This window comes from Coregonus clupeaformis, chromosome 19, assembly GCF_020615455.1.
Source record: "Coregonus clupeaformis isolate EN_2021a chromosome 19, ASM2061545v1, whole genome shotgun sequence".
Classification (NCBI taxonomy): domain Eukaryota; kingdom Metazoa; phylum Chordata; class Actinopteri; order Salmoniformes; family Salmonidae; genus Coregonus; species Coregonus clupeaformis.
Genome location: NC_059210.1, coordinates 22616709 through 22639133, shown reverse-complemented (window position 1 = coordinate 22639133; position 22425 = coordinate 22616709). Strand labels below are relative to the sequence as shown.

Below are 22425 nucleotides of genomic sequence, written 5' to 3'. Positions count from 1 at the left end.
AGAAAAAACATGTTAACTCACCCTATTTGTAGAGAAACGCCAATGCCATCCTCCTCTCTTTCATGTTGACGAAACGGTCTGTGACTCTGTCATACAGTACACACTTCTATTTTTTGTTGTACTAGGCTACCTGGCTAAAATGCTTGCTCGCTAGCCTAATTTCCTTTCATGGGCAACGTTAGCTAGTTAACATTAGCCTTCTACATCTAGCTACATATTGAACTTCCATCCTCTCAGTCCAGGGGCACAATGTATTTTATGGTTGGATCAGAATCGCCGTAATAATCATTGGCCAGTACGGAGAATTAAGTAAACCACAAGTCCAAATCCCTATCTCCAGCCATGGCTAATTTAGGAAAGGGCAAATGTTTTGCTAGCTAGCTAGCCACCGGAGGACAACAACACAACGAGATGCAACAATTCAAGTAATATATATATATATATATATATTTTTTTTAAAAATTGGTATTCAAGTTGTTTCTATCGATGAAGTATTTATCTGTGATAGGAGTGAAGCCAAATCCAAACTGGCTTCCCTTAACACTTTTTTTTTTGGTGTGTCGGGACCATTCACAGTTGAGCTCACTCATTTTAGCTCATTGCTGATTGGCTATTATTTTATACTTTTTTATCAAGGGAGGCCAAATGCTTGCTGGCGTCCCTTGCATTCAACGCTACGGGCGGCAACAATGTCATACTCTTTATGACCAGACCGCATCAGATAGATGGCCTGCACATACAGAGTCAGAGGGGCGCTGTTTCGCTCGCAAAATCAAAAGTAACAGTCAGTATCTGGTGTGGCCACCAGCTGCATTAAGTACTGCAGTGCATGTCCTCCTCATGGACTGCACCAGATTTGCCAGTTCTTGCTGTGAGATGTTACCCCACTCTTCCACCAAGGCACCTGCAAGTTCCCTGACATTTCTGGGGGGAATGGCCCTAGCCCTCACCCTCCAATCCAACAGGTCCCAGACGTGCTCAATGGGATTGAGATCCGGGCTCTTAGCTGGCCATGGCAGAACACTGACATTCCTGTCTTGCAGGAAATCACGCACAGAACGAGCAGTATGGCTGGTGGCATTGTCATGCTGGAGGGTCATGTCAGGATGGGCCTGCAGGAAGGGTACCACATGAGGGAGGAGGATGTCTTCCGTGTAACGCAAAGCGTTGAGATTGCCTGCAATGACAACAAGCTCAGTCCGATGATGCTGTGACACACCGCCCCAGACCATGACGGACCCTCCACCTCCAAATCAATCCCGCTTCAGAGTACAGGCCTCGGTGTAACGCTCATTCCTTCTACGATAAACACGAATCCAACCATCACCCCTGGTGAGACAAAACCGCGACTCGTCAGTGAAGAGCACTTTTTGCCAATCCTGTCTGGTCCAGCGACGGTGGGTTTGTGCTCATAGGCGACGTTGTTGCCGGTCTGGCGAGGATCTGCCTTACAACAGGCCTACAAGCCCTCAGTCCAGCCTCTCTCAGCCTATTGCGGACAGTCTGAGCACTAATGGAGGGATTGTGCATTCCTGGTGTAACTCGGGCAGTTGTTGTTGCCATCCTGTACCTGTCCCGCAGGTGTGATGTTAAGATGTACCGATCCTGTGCAGGTGTTGTTACACGTGGTCTGCCACTGCGAGGACGATCAGCTGTCCGTCCTGTCTCCCTGTAGCGTTGTCTAAGTTTTCATAACTGTGACCTTAATTTCCTACCGTCCTGTAAACTGTTAGTGTCTTAACGACCGTTCCACAGGTGCATGTTCATTAATTGTTTATGGTTCATTGAACAAGCATGGGAAACAGTGTTTAAACCCTTTACAATGAAGATCTGTGAAGTTATTTGGATTTGAAGTTAGCTGAGTTTATTATATATATATATATATATATATATATTATTAGGGCTAGGCAGTATACCCTATTTTACTATATACCGCTATTGATGCACGGACCGGTTTGGGTTTTTACTTAACCTTCTATAACGGTATTTGAATGTTTGGTTTGTTAAATGTGATATGCTGTGTGTAACGTCCATTTTTATAGTTTACACCGCTACTTGAGTCCTCCCTCTCCGCTCTCTCTCTTTCCACACAGACCTAGCTCCGCCCCCTGTTACTCACAGAGCGCATTTGTTGTTGTTTGACCAGGAGAGACTTGCTTTCAGTCTGCATGGTCAATGCAGCACATGCAACAATGTTGATGACAATGATGTTGTTTCCACTTTGCTTCTTAATATAAATACACAAGCATTCTATAATTACACTATTCGTTTGTGTTTCTTACATCTGCAAACAGCTAGTTTGTCTTTTCTTAGCAAGTTAAGCTAAATTGTGTTAGCTAGCTAGCTAGCTAATAAATGTACTGAGTCAGAGCAAACATAGCTAGCTAATACAGCCTGAAACCAGTGCTGGTGTAGGACTAAATCAGCATGTTGTTTGTGCAACAGTATCTTTTTAATCAAAGAGGAATAGGCGAAGCATGAATATGTTGGCTACATGAAGAAACATTTAATGTAGCCAAAGATTATAGGGTTCCCTAGGAAACACTGAACATCACTTTGGTTCCTACCCTATCACAATAACTTCTCCCTGTTTTTTTCATTCGTTGTCATGTCAAAGTGTCCACTACAGAATTAGAATAATCATTCTATTTCCATGATTCCAACAGTTCACCCAACTGTTTTAATCTAAATCGCAAGTCAAATCGCAATTGCAACATTTGGTTAAAAATAAGGCCTATTTTTCTTGCCCATATCATGCAGCCCTACGTGGCAGTGTGGAAATGATCTCAAATGAGTGCAGGAAATGCAGAAGTTGATGGAAAGTCAGGAAATTTATTTTAGGTTGAAGTTGAATTGAACAGTATAAAACAATCAGAATGGAGAGAGACCCATTGAAATCACTTAGAATGTACGTGTTGCCACGGTAGGGTCACGCACTACTCATAAAGCAAATTTAGAACTTTTATTATTAAAACATAAAATACCGTCATACCGTCAAACATTTGTTAAAAAACGTGCTAAGATAATTTGGCCATATCGCCCAGCCCTAATATATACAGTATGTATTATATATATATATATATATATATATATTACAATCGGCGTATGCTTACTTCGATTATGACCTTATGCCGATTTAAGATCGGCAGAGTAAGGTGTTTACGTGACTAATGCCATACTCGACCTACTGCCATGATCAGTTTAATATTGAATTACTAATGTGCATGTAAACGTACTCACTGACTGACAGAATAGAGAACGGCAGTACAGTGGTTGCTTGACTGAACTTTGAACACCAAGCCCCCAAAGTAATTCCTACTACAGGCAGCTAGCTCAGTAACATCTTATCTGCGTCCCAAATAGCACCCTATTCCCTATTGAGTGCACTACTTTGACCAGGGGCATCTTAATTGAATCAGGCAGCCCTGTTGCACGTCACCTGAGCAGTGGCTCGAGTGAATCGAGTCAGAAGTGGTGTGTTCGTTTGTGGAGAGAGGGTGGGCACTGGGCAGGACACCTGGGCTGGCACATCAAACCATTGCCTTTAAATTACTTTAATTCATCAGAGGGACAGACAGAGAGCAGCCTGGTGTCCAGCAGAGATAATCCTCAAAGGGGGGGTTCTGATTCAGACATTAAAGGGAAAGATGCATAAAAGGAAATGAGCTCATCCATGATGCTCCCTGGGTGGCAGATGCTATGCCGAGTTGTTGTGTTCTAGTATCACATTTTGATTACTTACCTACCGTAACCTGATAAATAACATGGTCATTACAATGACGTATTGGCTGTCATGATTTTACCTGATGGTTACATTGAGTTTAGATTAGCCTATATCATATTCAGGTAGACACTAGCTGACTAGTTGTGTCACTAAAGATGTGGACAAAGTATTTCAGGTACACTACCTGACTAGCTGTGTCTCTAAAAGACCTACGTTCAAATACATGCGTATTTGAATTTTAAATATTGATTTTCTGTGTATATGAGTATTTTAAAATAAGGTGGCAGAATCAACTTCTTCTATTTGAAGTACTTGAAATTATTTTCATATATTTTCCTATAAATACTAGGCTATTTAAAACTACTTGTTTCCAAATACATTTGAAATACCCCTAGAATAGGGATGGGAAGTTCGGCTCTTTTTACTGACTGATCTTTTCAACTCGTTCACTCAAAATAACAAATATTTTGTCTCATTTCGTTCATTTGATTCAGTAGGCTAATCCCACGAGGAGCTAAAAATAGCAGGCCCTCATGATTCTACAAGCCTCTCGTTCACCATAGGGGCCTTATTGGAGCTGTCTTTTGTGATTGAGACGTATAAAAGTGTGCTTCAGATAATTGCTAGGCATACAAATAAGATAAATTCTTGATACTGCCTTTGAAATTAGGTTTAGTTGCTGCCGCAACTGGACTAGATTGTGAACGACTCAATTGCTTGAGTTGACTGCCGCGAAGGAGATAAGCACAATCGTTCATGAACAGCAACAGCCCCCCAAACAATTCCTTCTCGAGTTCGAGCTTGTTGAGCAGAAGCAGGCTGTATGTTTTGGTTCTACAAATTTGTGTCCATCGATAAAATTCAATAGTCAGTTAATTGCATTCATTCTTGCACCATGCGATCAATTAATAGTTCCAAACAGTTTTTTCTCTATGCTGCCTGCAGCATGATCTATTTTCCTGCGTGCACATAGACAGTTGGTGGTCACTGCCGAAGGAGCGTTTATTAATCCTGGTGTATTCATTGCAGCCAGCATGTCTATAAAGTCAGTAAACAGAGTAATTCAAAAAGAACGAATCGTTCGCTAACTGCACATCACTACCCTAGAACCAAACAGACCTGGGCTCCGTTTCCCAAAAGCATCTTAAGGCGAAGTTCATCGTTATGCTTTTTTTGCCCTCCCGCATCACTTTACACACAGAAGATCTCCGCTAAACATAGTCACAATATATTGAGAATGTGCTTATCCTCCCTCAAACTTTAGACCATGCGTACGCACAGTTTCTAGTGGTTGAAGTGTTGCATTGCAAGAAGGCAAAAGTAGGCTAGTAGTAGCCTTGTGCAAATGGGGAATATATGATGACTTATTCAATACAAAAAACTGGTAGCAAAATATAATTACACAATGCAAGAGAGGAATGTGACGGTCTAGCGATGTTTCTGTTAGGCCTACTGCTGCAGCACATGTCATGGCAGAGTTTGTCAAACAATGGCCACCCAATTTATACAAATAATGATTATTATAGGTAAGCCTACTTTGCAGTTAACATTTCATTGAGAAGGTTTTTGGGGAAAGTCTTTCTGTTTACCCACAAGATTGTTATCATTAGCATCGCTAACTGGCTACATACGGCGTGATAAACAAACAGACAGACAGGGGCAATATTAATGGGAATTAATTGGCAGATATTGTGTTGCGTTTGGCTTTTTAAGCCTATAGTGGCTAACCAGGGGTGGGATAATATCAATGTGGCTTTGATTGAATAGTAGCCGGGAGCTTTATGTTTATGACAGTTTGCGATGGAACAAATGAAAAAATACATGTACTTTCAGAATTGCTTGGCGAGCTATTCATAGGTGGGCTGCGAGCTTCGCGATCTACCTGTTGGAGACCCCTACTCTTTGCGATCCGATCCGAAGCGCAGTTTAACGGTAGAACAGACAGTTCATCTTTTCCATTGACGTTTGTAGGCTACATCTGAATACTGTAATGTCAAATTTATCAAGCAGCCTAGACGATATTTAATGTATTAACATAATACATATCATAACTATTGCACCGTTTCTGGCCAAGATGAGTTCATATTCCCCAAGTAGCCATACAACAAAATACCATGCGCATCTCATTTAGTTGGGCCTATTAGATAGATAGGCTATTATCATTTCAGGTTTTTGCTCTATGCATCTGAAAGGGAGCACGGTTTATAACATACAGTAGAATTTAACAGGTGAACAGACAGTTGATATTTTACATTGAAGTGTGTAGGCTACCACTGTAAATTGGCCTACTGTAGTAATAAAAAAAAATCAGAGTAGACAATGTTTCAGAATTTACGGGCAGTGCAGCATATTTAGGTTCGGGAGAAAGTAAATGCAAAACATTATTGAATTCAAACAATCTGTTTACAGATCCACAACAATTTGCAATAGTTTTTGTGTTTCAGAAACAGTCATATACAGCAAATGTCACTGCAAAAAATAAGCATTCTGCTAACACCTCCAAAGACATTTGATCAAGTTCACCATTGATATTTCCTTTAGCTATACTATGTTGGCCTAATTCCAATGCTTCCAAAGTATACAGCAAATAAGGGTGTTATTGTCACCAGAAAAGGTGAATGATGGGTGTTAGTCAAGTGGAGTTATAATGCTTGTTCACTCGCACACAGTTTTATGACAGGTCTGATTTATAACGGAAATAGGGCAACTAACTGTTAATCTAAAAATATGGACAAAGTCTTTCAGTTACACTAGCTGACTAGCTGTGTCTCAAAAGATTTGGACAAAGTCTTTCAGTTTTCAACTGCCCTGAACTTGACTCTAGAACTTGACTCCCGTGTCAACCTCTAATGCACACCGCCTGCATGCTACAACCCACACACCGGTTGGTGGACATTGTGTGCAGGATGTTCCATCTGCCCGTTCCTGTTTGGTACAGTGCTGAGCTAGGGAAGAGGAGGGTCCTTTTCTCTACTTCTTTCAGCTGATGAAGTGTGAATATATGGAGTGGTGGTTCTGCTTGCTTATGTGTGTGTTTTCAGCTGTGTTAGTGTGTATGTTTTAGGAAAATCTGTATTGGATTGAAAATGATGAAAATCGAAGCTGTGCTTGGTGTCTTTTGGATATTCATCATGGCTGCACCGGTAACACATGAAACTTCATATCACACCAAGCCAGAGACTAGTGTAGCTTCTCTGGTTTGCCAGAATATGTCAAATTCTTATTTTGTAATTGAACGTGTTCACAGTGTATTTCCCCTTGTAGTTTTAGTGCAACTGAATACACCAGTTGCAATAGAACAGCATTGTTAACAGCATTCAGATGTGAACAGCATTGTGTAATACCGCTCCTTGTCAATTCCATGCAGTGTGGAGATGGTGTCCTACTCGTAACATCCGATTCTGTCTGTGTCTGTTTCTGTGTTTTTCTGCTCGGTCCCATGAGCTGACCTCTGTCAATGCTGTGTCATCACAGTCAGGCAGGCAGAGGAGAAGTTTACTGGAAGGGTTCTAATTGATAAGCAACTAAATGTCAAACCATAAAAACAATCCCCATCCCGCCCACGGACAGAACGGGGGAAACCGCAACCCTGTTGGGTAAGACCTGTTTTTCTTTCGACTCCCTCATCATCAAAAGAAACAGTCATCAATGTAAACACACACATCTATCCGCTGCCATGCAATACTGTGGTGTTCTCGATTGTGGGAGCCACGAGTCTCTCTCCTCTCTCCCCTCTATCTCTATAGCCCCGGGGCTGGAGCTGGTAGGACTGAAATAGTGCTGCTGTTTTTGTGAAAATAGCAGACTAACTGCACAGGCTGGCCAAAGGACCTGTCAGGCTACCACAGCACAAACAGCAACACTTACAGTACATGCCCATGTGATTGCTTGTTATGAACCCTGCATGGCTAATGAGGGCCTGCTGTAACATGCCATATTCATTAATCGCAGGTCCCTTGTGACAAGTGCACCCCATGACCAAAGCGAATAGCTATTAACCCAGTCACACATATACTATATATAGAAAACCACTGAGACTATAGTATAAGTTGTCCTTTTTCTCTGCTTACTATATGACGCGGTTTGACCATGAGATGTGAAATAAAGAGGCCTTTGGTCATGGTCCCAAAACATCTCTCCTTTATTTCCCCTCTCCCTTTTTTAACATGTTTATTGTGTAGCGATTGCAGGAAATGGCACTGCAATCACTTACACAAGAAATGTGACCTATTTCGTAATGACTTAGTACTGGTTTCCAGTTTCTTAGCAAGAAGAAGTTGATTGGTAATATTGTCCGTAACCATGGGGAAGTTCAATCAGGATACGAAGAACAATGAAAAGGCTATGAGGGTGGCTCGCTTTTGGTGACTGATAAAGGACCTCTTGGTGACTTTGTGTAGTCTCTTGTTACAAACTGTGGACTCTGAGGTTTGGTTTGTGTGGTCTGCATCAAGAGATAGGGGACTGAGAGGAGATACACAAATGAAGAAACGTCAGTGCAAAAAGATCTTGCTTTGTCACAGGTAATGTGGGAGGCACAAACCTACTCTGATTACTTGCACAATTTATTTGACTAAAACACACCAAGGTAAAATTGTACCAGTTGCATGATGGAATAATGTAGTTCTGTGCTGTATCCTATCGTTCGAAAATTGGCTGCTGCCTTGTTGTTTTCTGTTGGTGCTGGTGCAGCAGAGAAAGCATATGTCCTCTGTCTGCGTGGGCTCATGTGTGGGTGTTGGTTAAAAAAAAAGCAGATGATATGGATTTTTGTTGCCGGTAAAGTAAATAACTTCTCTACTGCACAGTTGCACACTTATGGCCTTTGTTTTACTGTATTGCAAATGAATGCGTTTGTGTAACGTCCTATGCTAGGCATTTATCCTCTGAACATTTCATTTCTATGTCTGACTGGCTTTATCACTTTTAGTCCTTAGTCTGCTTTCAAGTCTAAATATTGAGGCATGATGCGTGAGTAATTGTCATCACACACTCAGAATCATCCTCAATTATTTAATTACACTGTATCTTCACTAGATGGAGCCCCAACCACTCCAAAATGGTTTGCCCCAAAATCTGCTTTCATTATCACCCACTCCTGTACATTTTTTGGCCTCTGTATTTTTCCCCCCTGAACGTATGTTGTAACATACATACAATCTCTTTACACATACAACCTCTGCAAATACAGTACGTTTAAACTGAAAACATTGTTGTACTGTGTATTGATTAGGCCTGATATGAACTATAACCTGGGACATGTTCATTAAGGCACGAAACGGAAGAAAACGGACTGAAACCTCCCCACGTTTTCAATGAGATACTCTTTCGTTATCGTTTTCTGTTGCAAAATGTTTTTAAACGTTTTGTTACGGAGTGCCCTTAATGAAAACCACCATGGCCTGAAAAACGGACTAGACTGCACACCCATGCAAAGTGTTCTTCGTTTCCCCATGGCTTATGTTTGGGTGTTTCACTTATCCAAATGAGAGGTAATGAGGGGATTACTGATTTTGGCAGCAAATGTGTCCTCCTAAAGGTAGATATAATGATTTGTCCATTGGGGTGCTCATTTGCATAGACTGGATTGTGTACAGTAGGGGATGTAGCTAACCCCAAAACTGGTGGCTGTTCCATTGTGATTTTCAACAGAAAATGCCCTAGGCATATTTGACGGCTGTTACTTAGTAGTAGGCCTATTTTTGTATTGTTTCGTTGAGGTTTTGATATTTGACTTATAGATAATAGGAACTTAGATAACACATCACAGACTACAATAATCATCTACCATGTTCTCTGCATTCTGAAAACGCAATACACAGAATGCGTTTTCAGAATGCAGAGAACATGGTAGATGATTTGCTACTCTGTGATGTGTTATCTAAGGTCACAGGTCACCGAGAGAAGACTGGCATCAATGACCTTGTATTGTCATAGAGCTTTAATAGCTAGACTTAGTCCCTCCATAACCTGAGCAGTGCAATCACCGCAATGTGTTATCTAACAGTCCCACCACTGTGGGAAGAGAGTGAAGACATGACGTGGTGTGCTCATGTAACATACATTTTAGTGAGCAGTGAGGTATACTAATAAAACCTAGATACGGTATACAGTATACACACAATTAACTTTGTTTTGATTAATTTTGACCTTTCCTGACGTCATTGATAAAAGTACCTGTCTCTGTTACTTCAGGTAAAACCCAGGTGTGTCTGAAATGCCAACATATTCCCTACACAAGGCTCTGGTCAAAGTAGTGCAATATGTAGGGATTTGGGTGCCATTTCAGACCCACTGTGTACTTTTCCCCCCTTGTTTTGTTTAACTGTGTCCTCCTGGGCCCCCGGAGCTCTGCAACTCTTATGTCCATTTGATAACATCTGCTTGGGGCATCCCTCCAATCTGGGCCGGTGTAGCTGTCATGACATAACCTGTAATCCTTGATATGCAACACCTACTATAACTGGGGCACCACATCACCATCATTCCTGGAGGTATCATCATAACCCAATTCTGTTACGCAATCATGACCCGAGTTGTACATTTTGTGGAGTGAGATGGTCGACCCATCCTGGAAACAGCCTCAGATTATTACAGTATCACGCTGATCCACCCGACGCCCACTGCACCTCTTTTTTTAATTGGCTGTCAAAAAATAACTTTGCCGTATCCTTCAGAGCGGTGCACCGAGATGAACTCCAGCTCATGACGGGAGCCCAGGGGAGGTGGCAGCCACGCGCATGTGGTGAAGATCTCTGCGTGGGACTCACTGCCGCGGCCGTGTGAACTCTCAGCTTCTGCTGCAGCACTCTCTCTCCCTCTCGCTAAAAGTGGGGTGGTGTGTGTGAAAAAAAAGCGCAGGATAGATGGATGGATGGTGTGGGCTTTTTTTCACCAATCTTTATGTAAAGCGTATGTGGGAGGGAAGCCGGAGCGGAGTATATTGCGAGGAGAGAGTGGGGCACTGGAAATGTGATCGAAGTGAGAAGCAGGACTTTGGTCAGGCAGTTATACATACCGCCTGGTTTTAAAGAGAGGGATGGATTGATTTGTTCAAATAAAAAAATCAGGTGCCTTTGTTTAATTTCATGCCCTTGTATAGTGAAGCAATGGGACCTGAAACTCCCTTATTATCATAATAAGCAGACCTTTGTGGTTCTGTGGTTGAACAGGATGTGTTATAAATTAGGTTGAGCTCTTGTATGCTGTCAGCTTTCGACACGCTTTAGGCTATATTTAGATAGTTGGACACATTTAGCTCATTTTCTTTCCCTTCCACACACTCAATTTAGGCACTTTTCATTAACGACCAATAGGTGGCAACGCACTCACATCCTACTCTCGGCCAATGAGAGAGAAAATAAGAGGGAGGGGAGGGACAGAGAGAGAAAGCGAGGGAGAGCTACAGAGATGAGTGGGAGATAAAAGTATGTGCAAGAGAGTGAGAGGAAGAGAGATGACACTGAAGCAAGAGAGGGAACGTATGCGAACAAGAAGCCACATGTAGACCTTGTTCTTGCATCTGGGTATGACACTTCCTGGATTGTTTGCAATAGTCCCATAGAAGGTGAGCCAACCAGTGTGTGTTGTGTGGTGGTGAGAGTAGTAGTAGTAGTACCAGGAGAGAGCGAGAGCAGCCCGACCAGGAAACACGAACAGCAGAGCAGGGAGAGAGGCTTCCTCTGACGGGGGCATTGATGGAAGGAAGGGAGTGAGGAAGCCAGTTGGGAGACAAGACCAGACCAGACTGTGTAGGAACAGGAGAGACATTTCAGTTTGAATGGTACTGCTGCCTACAGCTCAACAGAGCTGTGTGTGGTGAGCGACTACCACACTGAGGAATGCACACACCAAGTTTGTCTCTGTAGAGTTTCCCTCCTCTGCGCTCGTGCCAAACTTGACATGTGAGAAAGGAAACAGGGATACGCAAGACTAATTGTCGATTTCCTGTTTTGTTTTTTCTCTAATTTCCTCCCTTTTGTTTAATGGGGGAAGGAACGGCCAGAGTATAGTTGCTGCTTATTGCTGCTGAGGACTTTTTTGTTGTTCTTATGGCCTCTTGCTTCCTGGCCTGGGGCTGTGTGGACTCTGTGACTCCTCTGAAAGGAGAGGAGAAGCTCCGTGTGTGAGAGAGAACTGAGAAACAACCGTTTAAGAACATCAGACATGGAGCAGCCCGAGGAGGAGCAGGAAGGAGCGGGTGCTTCCCCCGACCCTGACGAGACCCTGCAGGATGGAGACGAACCCTACACCTCTGCCTCGCCAGCCTCTTCGTCCTCCTCCTCTTCCTCCAGCCCAGTCCTGCCCTCCGCCGCCGCCGCCATCCGCTGCCCCCACACCACCAAGAACTTCACACTGCGCATGTTTGGCAGGAAGTGAGTATGCATGCTGTAGCCACTGGCGTACCACACTCCCCCGCAGCCCCCGCAAGGTGGCTCTTGGCCCCCCCCCCCTCCAAAAATACAAAATACATGTGTAGAATTGCATGAAATCTGCTTTAAAACAGCAATATATTTTCTCAGCCTCATGGCAAAATGTGTAGAATAGCATGAGATTAGCTATAAAACGTTATGCTAGCTGCAGCAGAGTGGTTGTGGAAACGTTGTTGTAGCGTTCCCACAACCACTTAGCGGAGACGGAGGAGTGAAAACATCATGTTGCCAAACTGCGGTAGATGGAGACGTTATGGAAACGTTGCAAAAACGTTCTGCGCTGAAGGCTACGGTCAGTGGCTTACCCCCCTGCAAGGTCTGAGCAAGGGGCATCCAGGGGGCCCCAGAGCCCATGGGCCACCCTGCCTTGCGTGGGCTGTGGGGGTGTGTGGTACGCCAGTGTGCCTCAGACATATGACACAATGACCGCATGGTCCCAGATCTGTTTGTGCTGTCTTTCCAACTCCTATGGCCATTTCCAAGACTCCACAAACAGATCTGGGAGCAGGCTAACACAATGATGCTACGGGATTTGTGTGGCTATGAGAGTTGAACCACAGAATGATAGTCATGATGGAAATTTGGGGGCTACGGTTCTCTCTGAACTTGATCAGCGGCGCCGAAGCCCATCTTTGGGCCATATAATAACTGAGCCGGTAAACAAAGAGAGTCTTCAGTTAAACAAAAACAAACAGTTTTAGCGTCAGACGATCAGTGCTGTTCTGCAGTCACAGGTGCTTTCCAAGTGTTTTCCCGCTCGTTTCTTTCTCAGCTTCAGTTTATTGTCTTGGAGAGCTTCCTGTTTTGTTTTACTGGTGACCCTTTCATCCCCTTGAACTATCCAGTCAGGTGCGTCACTCGAGTGGATTCTTAACAGGTGCAACATTGTGTCTTATGTCATGTCTTCTTGGCATTATAGTACTGTTTCGACGTAGGCTACGTCAACTGCAGCAGTGTATTTGATCTGCGGACTGAGTTCGGAAAAACTGAAAGTATGCATTTTAGAAATAGTTTCACATTCAAACTTCATATGTCCGAATCAACGTTGTATGTCTTATGTCATGTCTTGGCATTATAGTACAATTTTTTGAGTTTTCTGTCTCTCATTGGTCATTAATTGTATGCGATAAAAGCATCTCATTAGCATTGCTGTAGTAGGGGCAAATTGTCTGAAGTTAACCCCCCCCCCCTTCCCACAACAGTTCATTTTCCTCTGTCTTGGGAAAGGCTAGTGACCCTGAGTGCCATCTGCTTGGTTCAACAATTATTCATGTATTTCCTGCTCATGATACATGCAGCAGTAATTGCAACATGACTTGACCTTGTGTACATTAAGCGTTCATTATGCTTTCAACGACAGATCCGAGATACACTTAAGCTGTCGTGAATTAAAAAGTAACAAGTGCATTTTCAAATTTAATCACGCAGTTACATTAATCTCACAGCGCAATCTCCCATGGCCCTCTAAATATAGCGGGTTTTAATGGATTGGCAGAGCAATTAATGAAAAACTGTCATTTTTAGGCCCTGCTGGGAGGCCCATCGCTACCAAGGGGAACTAAAGCCCCGAACAGACTATGATTTTTGCCGTCTAATACCCTGATTTTGCTGTCCCAGACAAAATGTCCACATCGTGGGCAAATTCTTAGGTCATTTTACATTTTTAGTCATTTAGCAGACGCTCTTATCCAGAGCAACTCACAGTTTAGTGAGTGCATACATTATTTTTATTTATTTATTTTATTTTTCATACTGGCTCCCCGTGGGAATCGAACCCACAACCCTGGCATTGCAAACGCCATGCTCTACCAACTAAGCTACATCCCTGCCGTCCATTCCCTCCCCTACCCTGGACGACGCTGGGCCAATTGTGCGCCGCCCCATGGGTCTCCCGGTCGCGGCCGGCTACGACAGAGCCTGGATTCGAACCAGGATCTCTAGTGGCACACTGCCAGAACTAAGTTCTGGCAGTGTGTTCCCTTAGACCTTAGACTTAGACACTGCGCCACTCGGGAGATAAACAAATAAACAATTGTTGGATGTCTTGGCTCGTTCAGTGTGACATGGTGTAGGTCTGCCGATTTAAGTACCACTACGTGCGGTCGTAGGCTCCGACAAAGTTCTGGCAGTGACCAAATGTTTTATGCCGTTCCCGGTGACTGACCAATAGAAACGCGTCTGGAACTGATTAATTTACTAGTTTGATTTAAAGATTTACATGCTTTGCAAGAAGAATGCATTCCCTAATAATCTTGTTTACATTACATATCTGAAATCAGGCTACCTGATGGGATTTTGATAAATGCAGAAAATCGTCAACCAATATAAACGTTCTACCACAGGGACCATGTTATTTTTGAGAAGCCTATTTGATTCTGAGTTTGGACATAATAACGTTTGTATGTGAAAACAATTTCTAAAATGCATACTTTCAGTTTTTCCAAACTCAGTCAGGAGGCTTGCGCTGCTGGTGCTGGCACATGTGCAGATCAAACACACCGCTGCAGTTGACGTAGCCTATATCGGCTAACGTAGCCTCTCAAGCCAATCGCAGAATGTGATGACAGAACTGAATCAAATCGTACAATCTGGCCAGGTTGACGTCAGTATTTTAATTTGGTAACATCGCACAGTGTGCATTCCTAAATCAGGTCCTTTCTTGAGTTGGGCTCTGGGATGTAACAACCGTTACATACACCATAGCCAAATACATTTAAACTCAATTCCTGACATTTAATCCTAGTAAAAATTCCCTGTCTTAGGTCAGTTAGGATCACCACTTTGTTTTAAGAATGTGAAATGTCAGAATAATAGTAGAGAGAATGATTTATTTCAGCTTGTATTTCTTTCATCACATTCCCAGTGGGTCAGAAGTTTACATACGCTCAATTAGTATTTGGTAGCATTGCCTTTAAATTGTTTAACTTGGGTCAAACGTTTTGGGTAGCCTTCCACAAGCTTCCCACAATAAGTTGGGTGAATTTTGGCCCATTCCTCCTGACAGAGCTGGTGTAACTGAGTCAGGTTTGTAGGCCTCTTGCTCGCACACGCTTTTTCAGTTCTGCCCACAAATGTTCTATAGGATTGAGGTCAGGGCTTTGTGATGGCCACTCCAATACCTTGACTTTGTTGTCCTTAAGCCATTTTGCCACAATGTTGGAAGTATGCTTGGGGTCATTGTCCATTTGGAAGACCAAGCTTTAACTTCCTGACTGATGTCTTGAGATGTTGCTTCAATGTATCCACATAATCTTCCTTCCTCATGATTCCATCTATTTTGTGAAGTGCACCAGTCCCTCCTGCAGCAAAGCACCCCCACAGCACGATGCTGCCAGCCCCGTGCTTCACGGTTGGGATGGTGTTCTTCGGCTTGCAAGCGTCCACCTTTTTCCTCCAAACATAACGATGGTCATTATGGCCAAACAGTTCTATTTTTGTTTCATCAGACCAGAGGACATTTCTCCAAAAAGTACGATCTTTGTCCCCATGTGCAGTTGCAAACCATAGTCTGGCTTTTTTATGGTGGTTTTGGAGCAGTGGCTTCTTCCTTGCTGAGCGGCCTTTCAGGTTATGTCAATATAGGACTCGTTTTACTGTGGATATAGATACTTTTGTACCTGCTTCCTCCAGCATCTTCACAAGGTCCTTTGCTGTTGTTCTGGGATTGATTTGCACTTTTCGAACCAAATTACGTTCATCTCTAGGAGACAGAACGCGTCTCCTTCTTGAGCGGTATGACGGCTTCGTGGTCCATGGTGTTTATACTTGCGTACTATTGTTTGTACAGATGAACGTGGTACCTTCAGGCGTTTGGAAATTGCTCCCAATTTCTTTTGATTTTCCCATGATGTCAAGCAAAGAGGCACTGCGTTTGAAGGTAGGCCTTGAAATACATCCACAGGTACACCTCCAATTGACTCAAATGATGTCAATTAGCCCACCAGAAGCTTCTAAAGCCATGACATCATTTTCTGGAATTTTCCAAGCTGTTTAAAGGCACAGTCAACTTAGCGTATGTAAACTTCTGACCCACTGGAATTGTGATACAGTGAATTATAAGTGAATTAATCTGTCTGTAAACAATTGTTGGAAAAATTACTTGTGTCATGCACGAAGTAGATGTCCTAACCGACTTGCTGGAGTGGTTGAAAAACAAGTTTTAATGGCTCCAACCTAAGTGTATGTAAACTTCCGACTATATATAAAGCAAATTGAGGTGAAAGCATTGGAAATGCTTTTGGCAGTTGACCTGCTTCTGTTTTGTGGGTGGCACTGTGTGCTGTTTTCGAAGGATGGGGCCTAGGGATCCGGGGGGACTGGGGGTGGTATGCCGATCACTGGGATGACAACCCAACTTGGGATGGGGAGGGGCTTTAGCGGGGGGAATAGTGGAGAACAATTGGAGGGTTACTTAGTAGCAATGCAAATATCATGGTACATCTACAGTGGGGAAAAAAAGTATTTAGTCAGCCACCAATTGTGCAAGTTCTCCCACTTAAAAAGATGAGAGAGGCCTGTAATTTTCATCATAGGTACACGTCAACTATGACAGACAAAATGAGAAAAGAAATTCCAGAAAATCACATTGTAGGATTTTTAATGAATTTATTTGCAAATTATGGTGGAAAATAAGTATTTGGTCAATAACAAAAAAGTTTCTCAATACTTTGTTATATACCCTTTGTTGGCAATGACACAGGTCAAACGTTTTCTGTAAGTCTTCACAAGGTTTTCACACACTGTTGCTGGTATTTTGGCCCATTCCTCCATGCAGATCTCCTCTAGAGCAGTGATGTTTTGGGGCTGTCGCTGGGCAACACGGATTTTCAACTCCCTCCAAAGATTTTCTATGGGGTTGAGATCTGGAGACTGGCTAGGCCACTCCAGGACCTTGAAATGCTTCTTACGAAGCCACTCCTTCGTTGCCCGGGCGGTGTGTTTGGGATCATTGTCATGCTGAAAGACCCAGCCACGTTTCATCTTCAATGCCCTTGCTGATGGAAGGAGGTTTTCACTCAAAATCTCACGATACATGGCCCCATTCATTCTTTCCTTTACACGGATCAGTCGTCCTGGTCCGTTTGCAGAAAAAACAGCCCCAAAGCATGATGTTTCCACCCCCATGCTTCACAGTAGGTATGGTGTTCTTTGGATGCAACTCAGCATTCTTTGTACTCCAAACACGACGAGTTGAGTTTTTACCAAAAAGTTATATTTTGGTTTCATCTGACCATATGACATTCTCCCAATCCTCTTCTGGATCATCCAAATGCACTCTAGCAAACTTCAGACGGGCCTGGACATGTACTGGCTTAAGCAGGGGGACACAGCAGGATTTGAGTCCCTGGCGGCGTAATGTGTTACTGATGGTAGGCTTTGTTACTTTGGTCCCAGCTCTCTGCAGGTCATTCACTAGGTCCCCCGTGTGGTTCTGGGATTTTTGCTCACCGTTCTTGTGATCATTTTGACCCCACGGGGTGAGATCTTGCGTGGAGCCCCAGATCGAGGGAGATTATCAGTGGTGTTGTATGTCTTCCATTTCCTAATAATTGCTCCCACAGTTGATTTCTTCAAACCAAGCTGCTTACCTATTGCAGATTCAGTCTTCCCAGCCTGGTCAGGTCTACAATTTTGTTTCTGGTGTCCTTTGACAGCTCTTTGGTCTTGGCCATAGTGGAGTTTGGAGTGTGACTGTTTGAGGTTGTGGACAGGTGTATTTTATACTGATAACAAGTTCAAACAGGTGCCATTAATACAGGAAACGAGGGGAGGACAGAGGAGCCTCTTAAAGAAGAAGTTACAGATCTGTGAGAGCCAGAAATCTTGCTTGTTTGTAGGTGACCAAATACTTATTTTCCACCATAATTTGTAAATAAATTCATTAAAAATCCTACAACGTGATTTTCTGGATTTTTTTTCCTCAATTTGTCTGTCATAGTTGACGTGTACCTATGATGAAAATTACAGGCATCGATCATCTTTTTAAGTGGGAGAACTTGCACAATTGGTGGCTGACTAAATACTTTTTTTCCCCACTGTATATGGACACTCAATCACTATGGTAATTTTCATTGGTAAATTTACAAACATACAGTATATTATGATAAATAGATTTGAAACTTGTATCTTATTATGGTAAAATAAGTATATTATAATTTAAATGGCTTAGCAGATAATAACAAAATAAGTTGGTGGAGCATGGTGCTTGCAACACCAGGGTTGTGGGTTCGTTTCCCACGGGGGACCAGTATGAAAAAATGTATGCACTCACTAACTGTAAGTTGCTCTGGATAAGAGCGTCTGCTAAATGACTAAAATGTAAATGTAAATGTATTTACATGGCTCAAAGAGAAGGAATATAATATATATTGTTTACAGGAAACTCATTCAACAATTCTAGATGAAGTTGTGTGGAAATATACTTCCCCCATGGGCAAAGAAACTCAAAAGGGGTGATGATATTAATTAACAGTAATTTTGATCCGAATGTGCAAATTGTCCAAACAGATCCGCAAGGTAGATGGATGATTATAAATATGTTATTGGACCATAAACAGATATCGCTCATTAACCTTTACGGACCAAATAATGATGATCCATGCTTCTTTGACAATATATATAATAAATGATCAACCCTGCAAGCAATACAAGACTCTATTATTATGGTGGGAGATTATAATACTGTTTTAAATCACACTACAAACTATCCCCCTCGTGCTCTTAAGGAAATCATGAATGTCATGGAAACATTAGAACTAGTGGATATATGGAGGCTTAAATATCCTGACCTAGTGAGATATACATGGCGGAGACTCTTTCTTATGTCATTCTCGTTGGCACCAAAAGGTAAAAAAGTGTTGATAGGGAACAGAATGCGGTCGGACCATCATATAATTGGCATATACATTATTCTTACTGAATTTCCACGTGGGCGAGGATATTGGACATTTAATCAAAACCTATTGGATGATAACTTGTTTTTAACTAGGACAGAGGAATTTATAACTTATTTTTTTTCCAACATAACATAGGTACAGCAAATCCCCTTATTGTATCGGACACTTTTAAATGTGCCTTTAGAGGCCATGCAATTCAGTACTCATCTTGAAAACAAAAGCAATTTAGGTCCAATGAGTCCATACTAACAAAGGAAATAGAAGGTCTAACAGAACAGATAGATAGCAATAAAACTGTGACATAGAGGCTCAGAATAAATTAGAGTAAAAACAAAAATACATGGAGAAACGTATCAAGAAAGATCAAGTTTAATATATTATAAAAAATAAAGCAAACTGGATGGAATATGGGGAGAAATACACCAAATTGTTTTTTAATCTTCAACATAGAAATGCTACCAACATTTCTTACTGAAACTGGTTACAAATGACAGAGTCACCCATGATTCACCAAATGATATTTTGAAGGAGGAAGCAAAGAACTTTAAGCGTATGTTTTCGTTTCAGTCGCCTCCATCTTCTCTACCTGAAGCTAATTGTAGGGATTTTTTTCTATTGATAATGTAAAATTAACAGCCATACAGAAAGACTCATGTGAAGGAGAAATTACAGAGGAGGAACTTCTGGATGCAATTAAAGACTTTAATCAGGGAAAACTCCAGAGTTGGATGGCATACCAGTCGAGGTATTTTGATATACTCAGAGGACCGTTATTAGCATGTTTTAACCACTCCTATGTAAATGGTAGATTATCAGACACTCAAGAAACAGGATACAAGTGGGAAATATAAAGATCCAGTCCATTTTAAAAATTGGAGGCCCCTGTGTTGTGATGCAAAAATTCTAGCAAAATGTATAGCGTATAGAATTAAAAAGGTATTGTCGGACATTATTCATTCTAATCAGACAGGTTTTTTACATGGACGATACATTGGAGATAATATAAGGCAAGTACTGGAAACAATAGAACACTATGAAACATCTGGGAAACCAGGCCTGTTATTTATAGCAGACTTTGAAAAGGCATTTGATAAAGTACGACTGGAGTTTATATATAAATGCCTGGAGCATTTCCATTTTGGAGAATCTCTTATAAAATGGGTTAAAGTCTTGTATAGTAACCCTAGGTGTAAAATAGTAAATAATGGCTATTTCTCCGAAAGTTTTAAACTGTCGAGAGGAGTAAAACAAGATTGTCCACTATCGGCATATCTATTTATTATGGCCATCGAAATGTTGGCTATTAAAATCAGATCCAACAATAATATCAAGGGATTAGAAATCCAGGGCTTAAAAACAAAGGTGTCATTGTACGCTGATTATTCATGTTTTCTTTTAAATCCACAAGTTGAATCCCTCCACAGCCTCATAGAGGATCTAGATACATTTTCTAACCTCTCTGGATTACAACCAAATTATGATAAATGTACTATATTACGTATTGTATCACTAAAAAATATAATTTTTATATTACCATGTAGTTTACCAATAAAATGGTCTGATGGTGATGTGAATATACTCGGAATACATATCCCAAATGAAATAAATGATCTCACTCCAATACATTTAAATAGAAAGTTAGCAAAAATAGAAAAGATCTTGCTACCATGGAAAGGTAAATACCTGTCTATTTGTGGAAAAATCACCCTGATTAACTCTTTATTATTATCCCAGTTTACCTATTTGCTTATGGTATTGCATAAGCCTAGTGAACAGTTGTTTAAGTTATATGAGAAAAAAAATATTCCAATTTATTTGGAACGGCAAGCCAGACAAAATTAAACGGGCCTATTTATATAATGAATTCGGAGGACAGAAATGATTAAATATTAAAGCGTTAGACCTATCACTAAAAGCTTCAGTCATACAAAAGTTATACTTAAATCCGAACTGGTTCTCTAGCAAATTAGTAAGATCGTCTCACCCCATGTTCAAGAATGGCCTTTTTCCCTTTATTCAGATTACAACCTCTCACTTTCAGTTATTTGAAAAGGAAATCATCTCCCAAATATCACTATTTCTAAAACAAGCATCCCGGAGTCAGCCTCTTCACTGTTGACGTTGAGACTGGTGTTTTGCGGGTACTATTTAATGACGCTGCCAGTTGAGGACCTGTGAGGCGTCTGTTTCTCAAACTAGACACTCTAATGTATTTGTCCTCTTGCTCAGTTGTGCACCAGGGCCTCCCACTCCTCTTTCTATTCTGGTTAGAGCCAGTTTGTGCTGTTCTGTGAAGGGAGTAGTACACAGCGTCGGCTGGAGTGGTGTAAAGCTCGCCACCATTGGACTCTGGAGCAGTGGAAACGCGTTCTCTGGAGTGATGAATCACGCTTCACCATCTGGCAGACCGACGGACAAATCTGGGTTTGGTGGATGCCAGGAGAACGCTACCTGCCCCAATGCATAATGCCAACTGTAAAGTTTGGTGGAGGAGGAATAATGGTCTGGGGCTGTTTTTCATGGTTCGGTCTAGGCCTCTTAGTTCCAGTGAAGGGAAATCTTAACACTACAGCATACAATGACTTCGGTCGCCAGCTGGACGGTGTTTCCTCCGACACATTGGTGCGGCTGGCTTCCGGGTTAAGCGAGCAGTGTGTCAAGAAGCAGTGTGGCTTGGCAGGGTCGTGTTTCGGAGGACGCATGGCTCTCGACCTTCACCTCTACCGAGTCCGTAGGGAAGTTGCAGCGATGGGATAAGACTGTAACTACCAATTGGCTATCATGAAAATTGGGGAGAAAAAGTGGTAAAAAGTACACAAAAAAATGAAAAAAATGAAATGGTTTGTCGAAATTGGTGTGGACTGCCCTGACCTCAACCCCATCAAACACCTTTGGGATGAATTGGAACGCCGACTGCGAGCCAGGCCTAATTGCCCAACATCAGTGCCCATCCTCACCAATGCTCTTGTGGCTGAATGGAAGCAAGTCCCCACAGCAATGTTCCAACATCTAGTGGAAAGCCTTCCCAGAAGAGTGGAGGCAGTTATAGCAGCAAAGGGAGGACCAACTCCATATTAATGCCTGAGATTTTGGAATGAGATGTTTGACGAGCAGGTGTCCACAAACCTATTGGTCATGTAGTGTAACTGCCAACAAATGCTTCTTGTAGCCATCAATGAGCTTGCTGCGCCTTTCGACCGGAAATTTGGCCCACTCTTCAGCAGCAAACTTCTCTAATCCTTCCATGCCATTGGTCTTTATTTTCGAAATAACATTTGTAAACTTGTTCTTCAATGTTGAAAATCCAATAACAAGGTTTGGTGACTTCAACTTATTTTAGAAGAAATAAGAAAAGTGAATTGTGCCAATATAT

General features: G+C 42.1%; 1 protein-coding gene across 3 annotated transcripts in view; it reads left to right on the top strand.

Annotated features, from left to right (window-relative positions):
• The window catches only part of dgkzb (diacylglycerol kinase, zeta b), an 86987-nt gene that overhangs the window by 6690 nt on the left and 57872 nt on the right, over positions 1–22425 (top strand). The window contains exon 1 of one of the 3 annotated variants that reach the window (XM_041837796.2): positions 8099–8247. The exons of 1 other annotated variant lie outside the window; for it this stretch is intronic. In XM_041837796.2, the coding sequence (XP_041693730.1) occupies positions 8207–8247 (41 nt within the window). In that variant the 5' untranslated portion in view covers positions 8099–8206. Of the gene's footprint in view, positions 1–8098; positions 8248–11006; positions 12100–22425 lie in introns of those variants that run through there. One more of the 3 variants, XM_041837794.2, reaches the window with a different exon arrangement.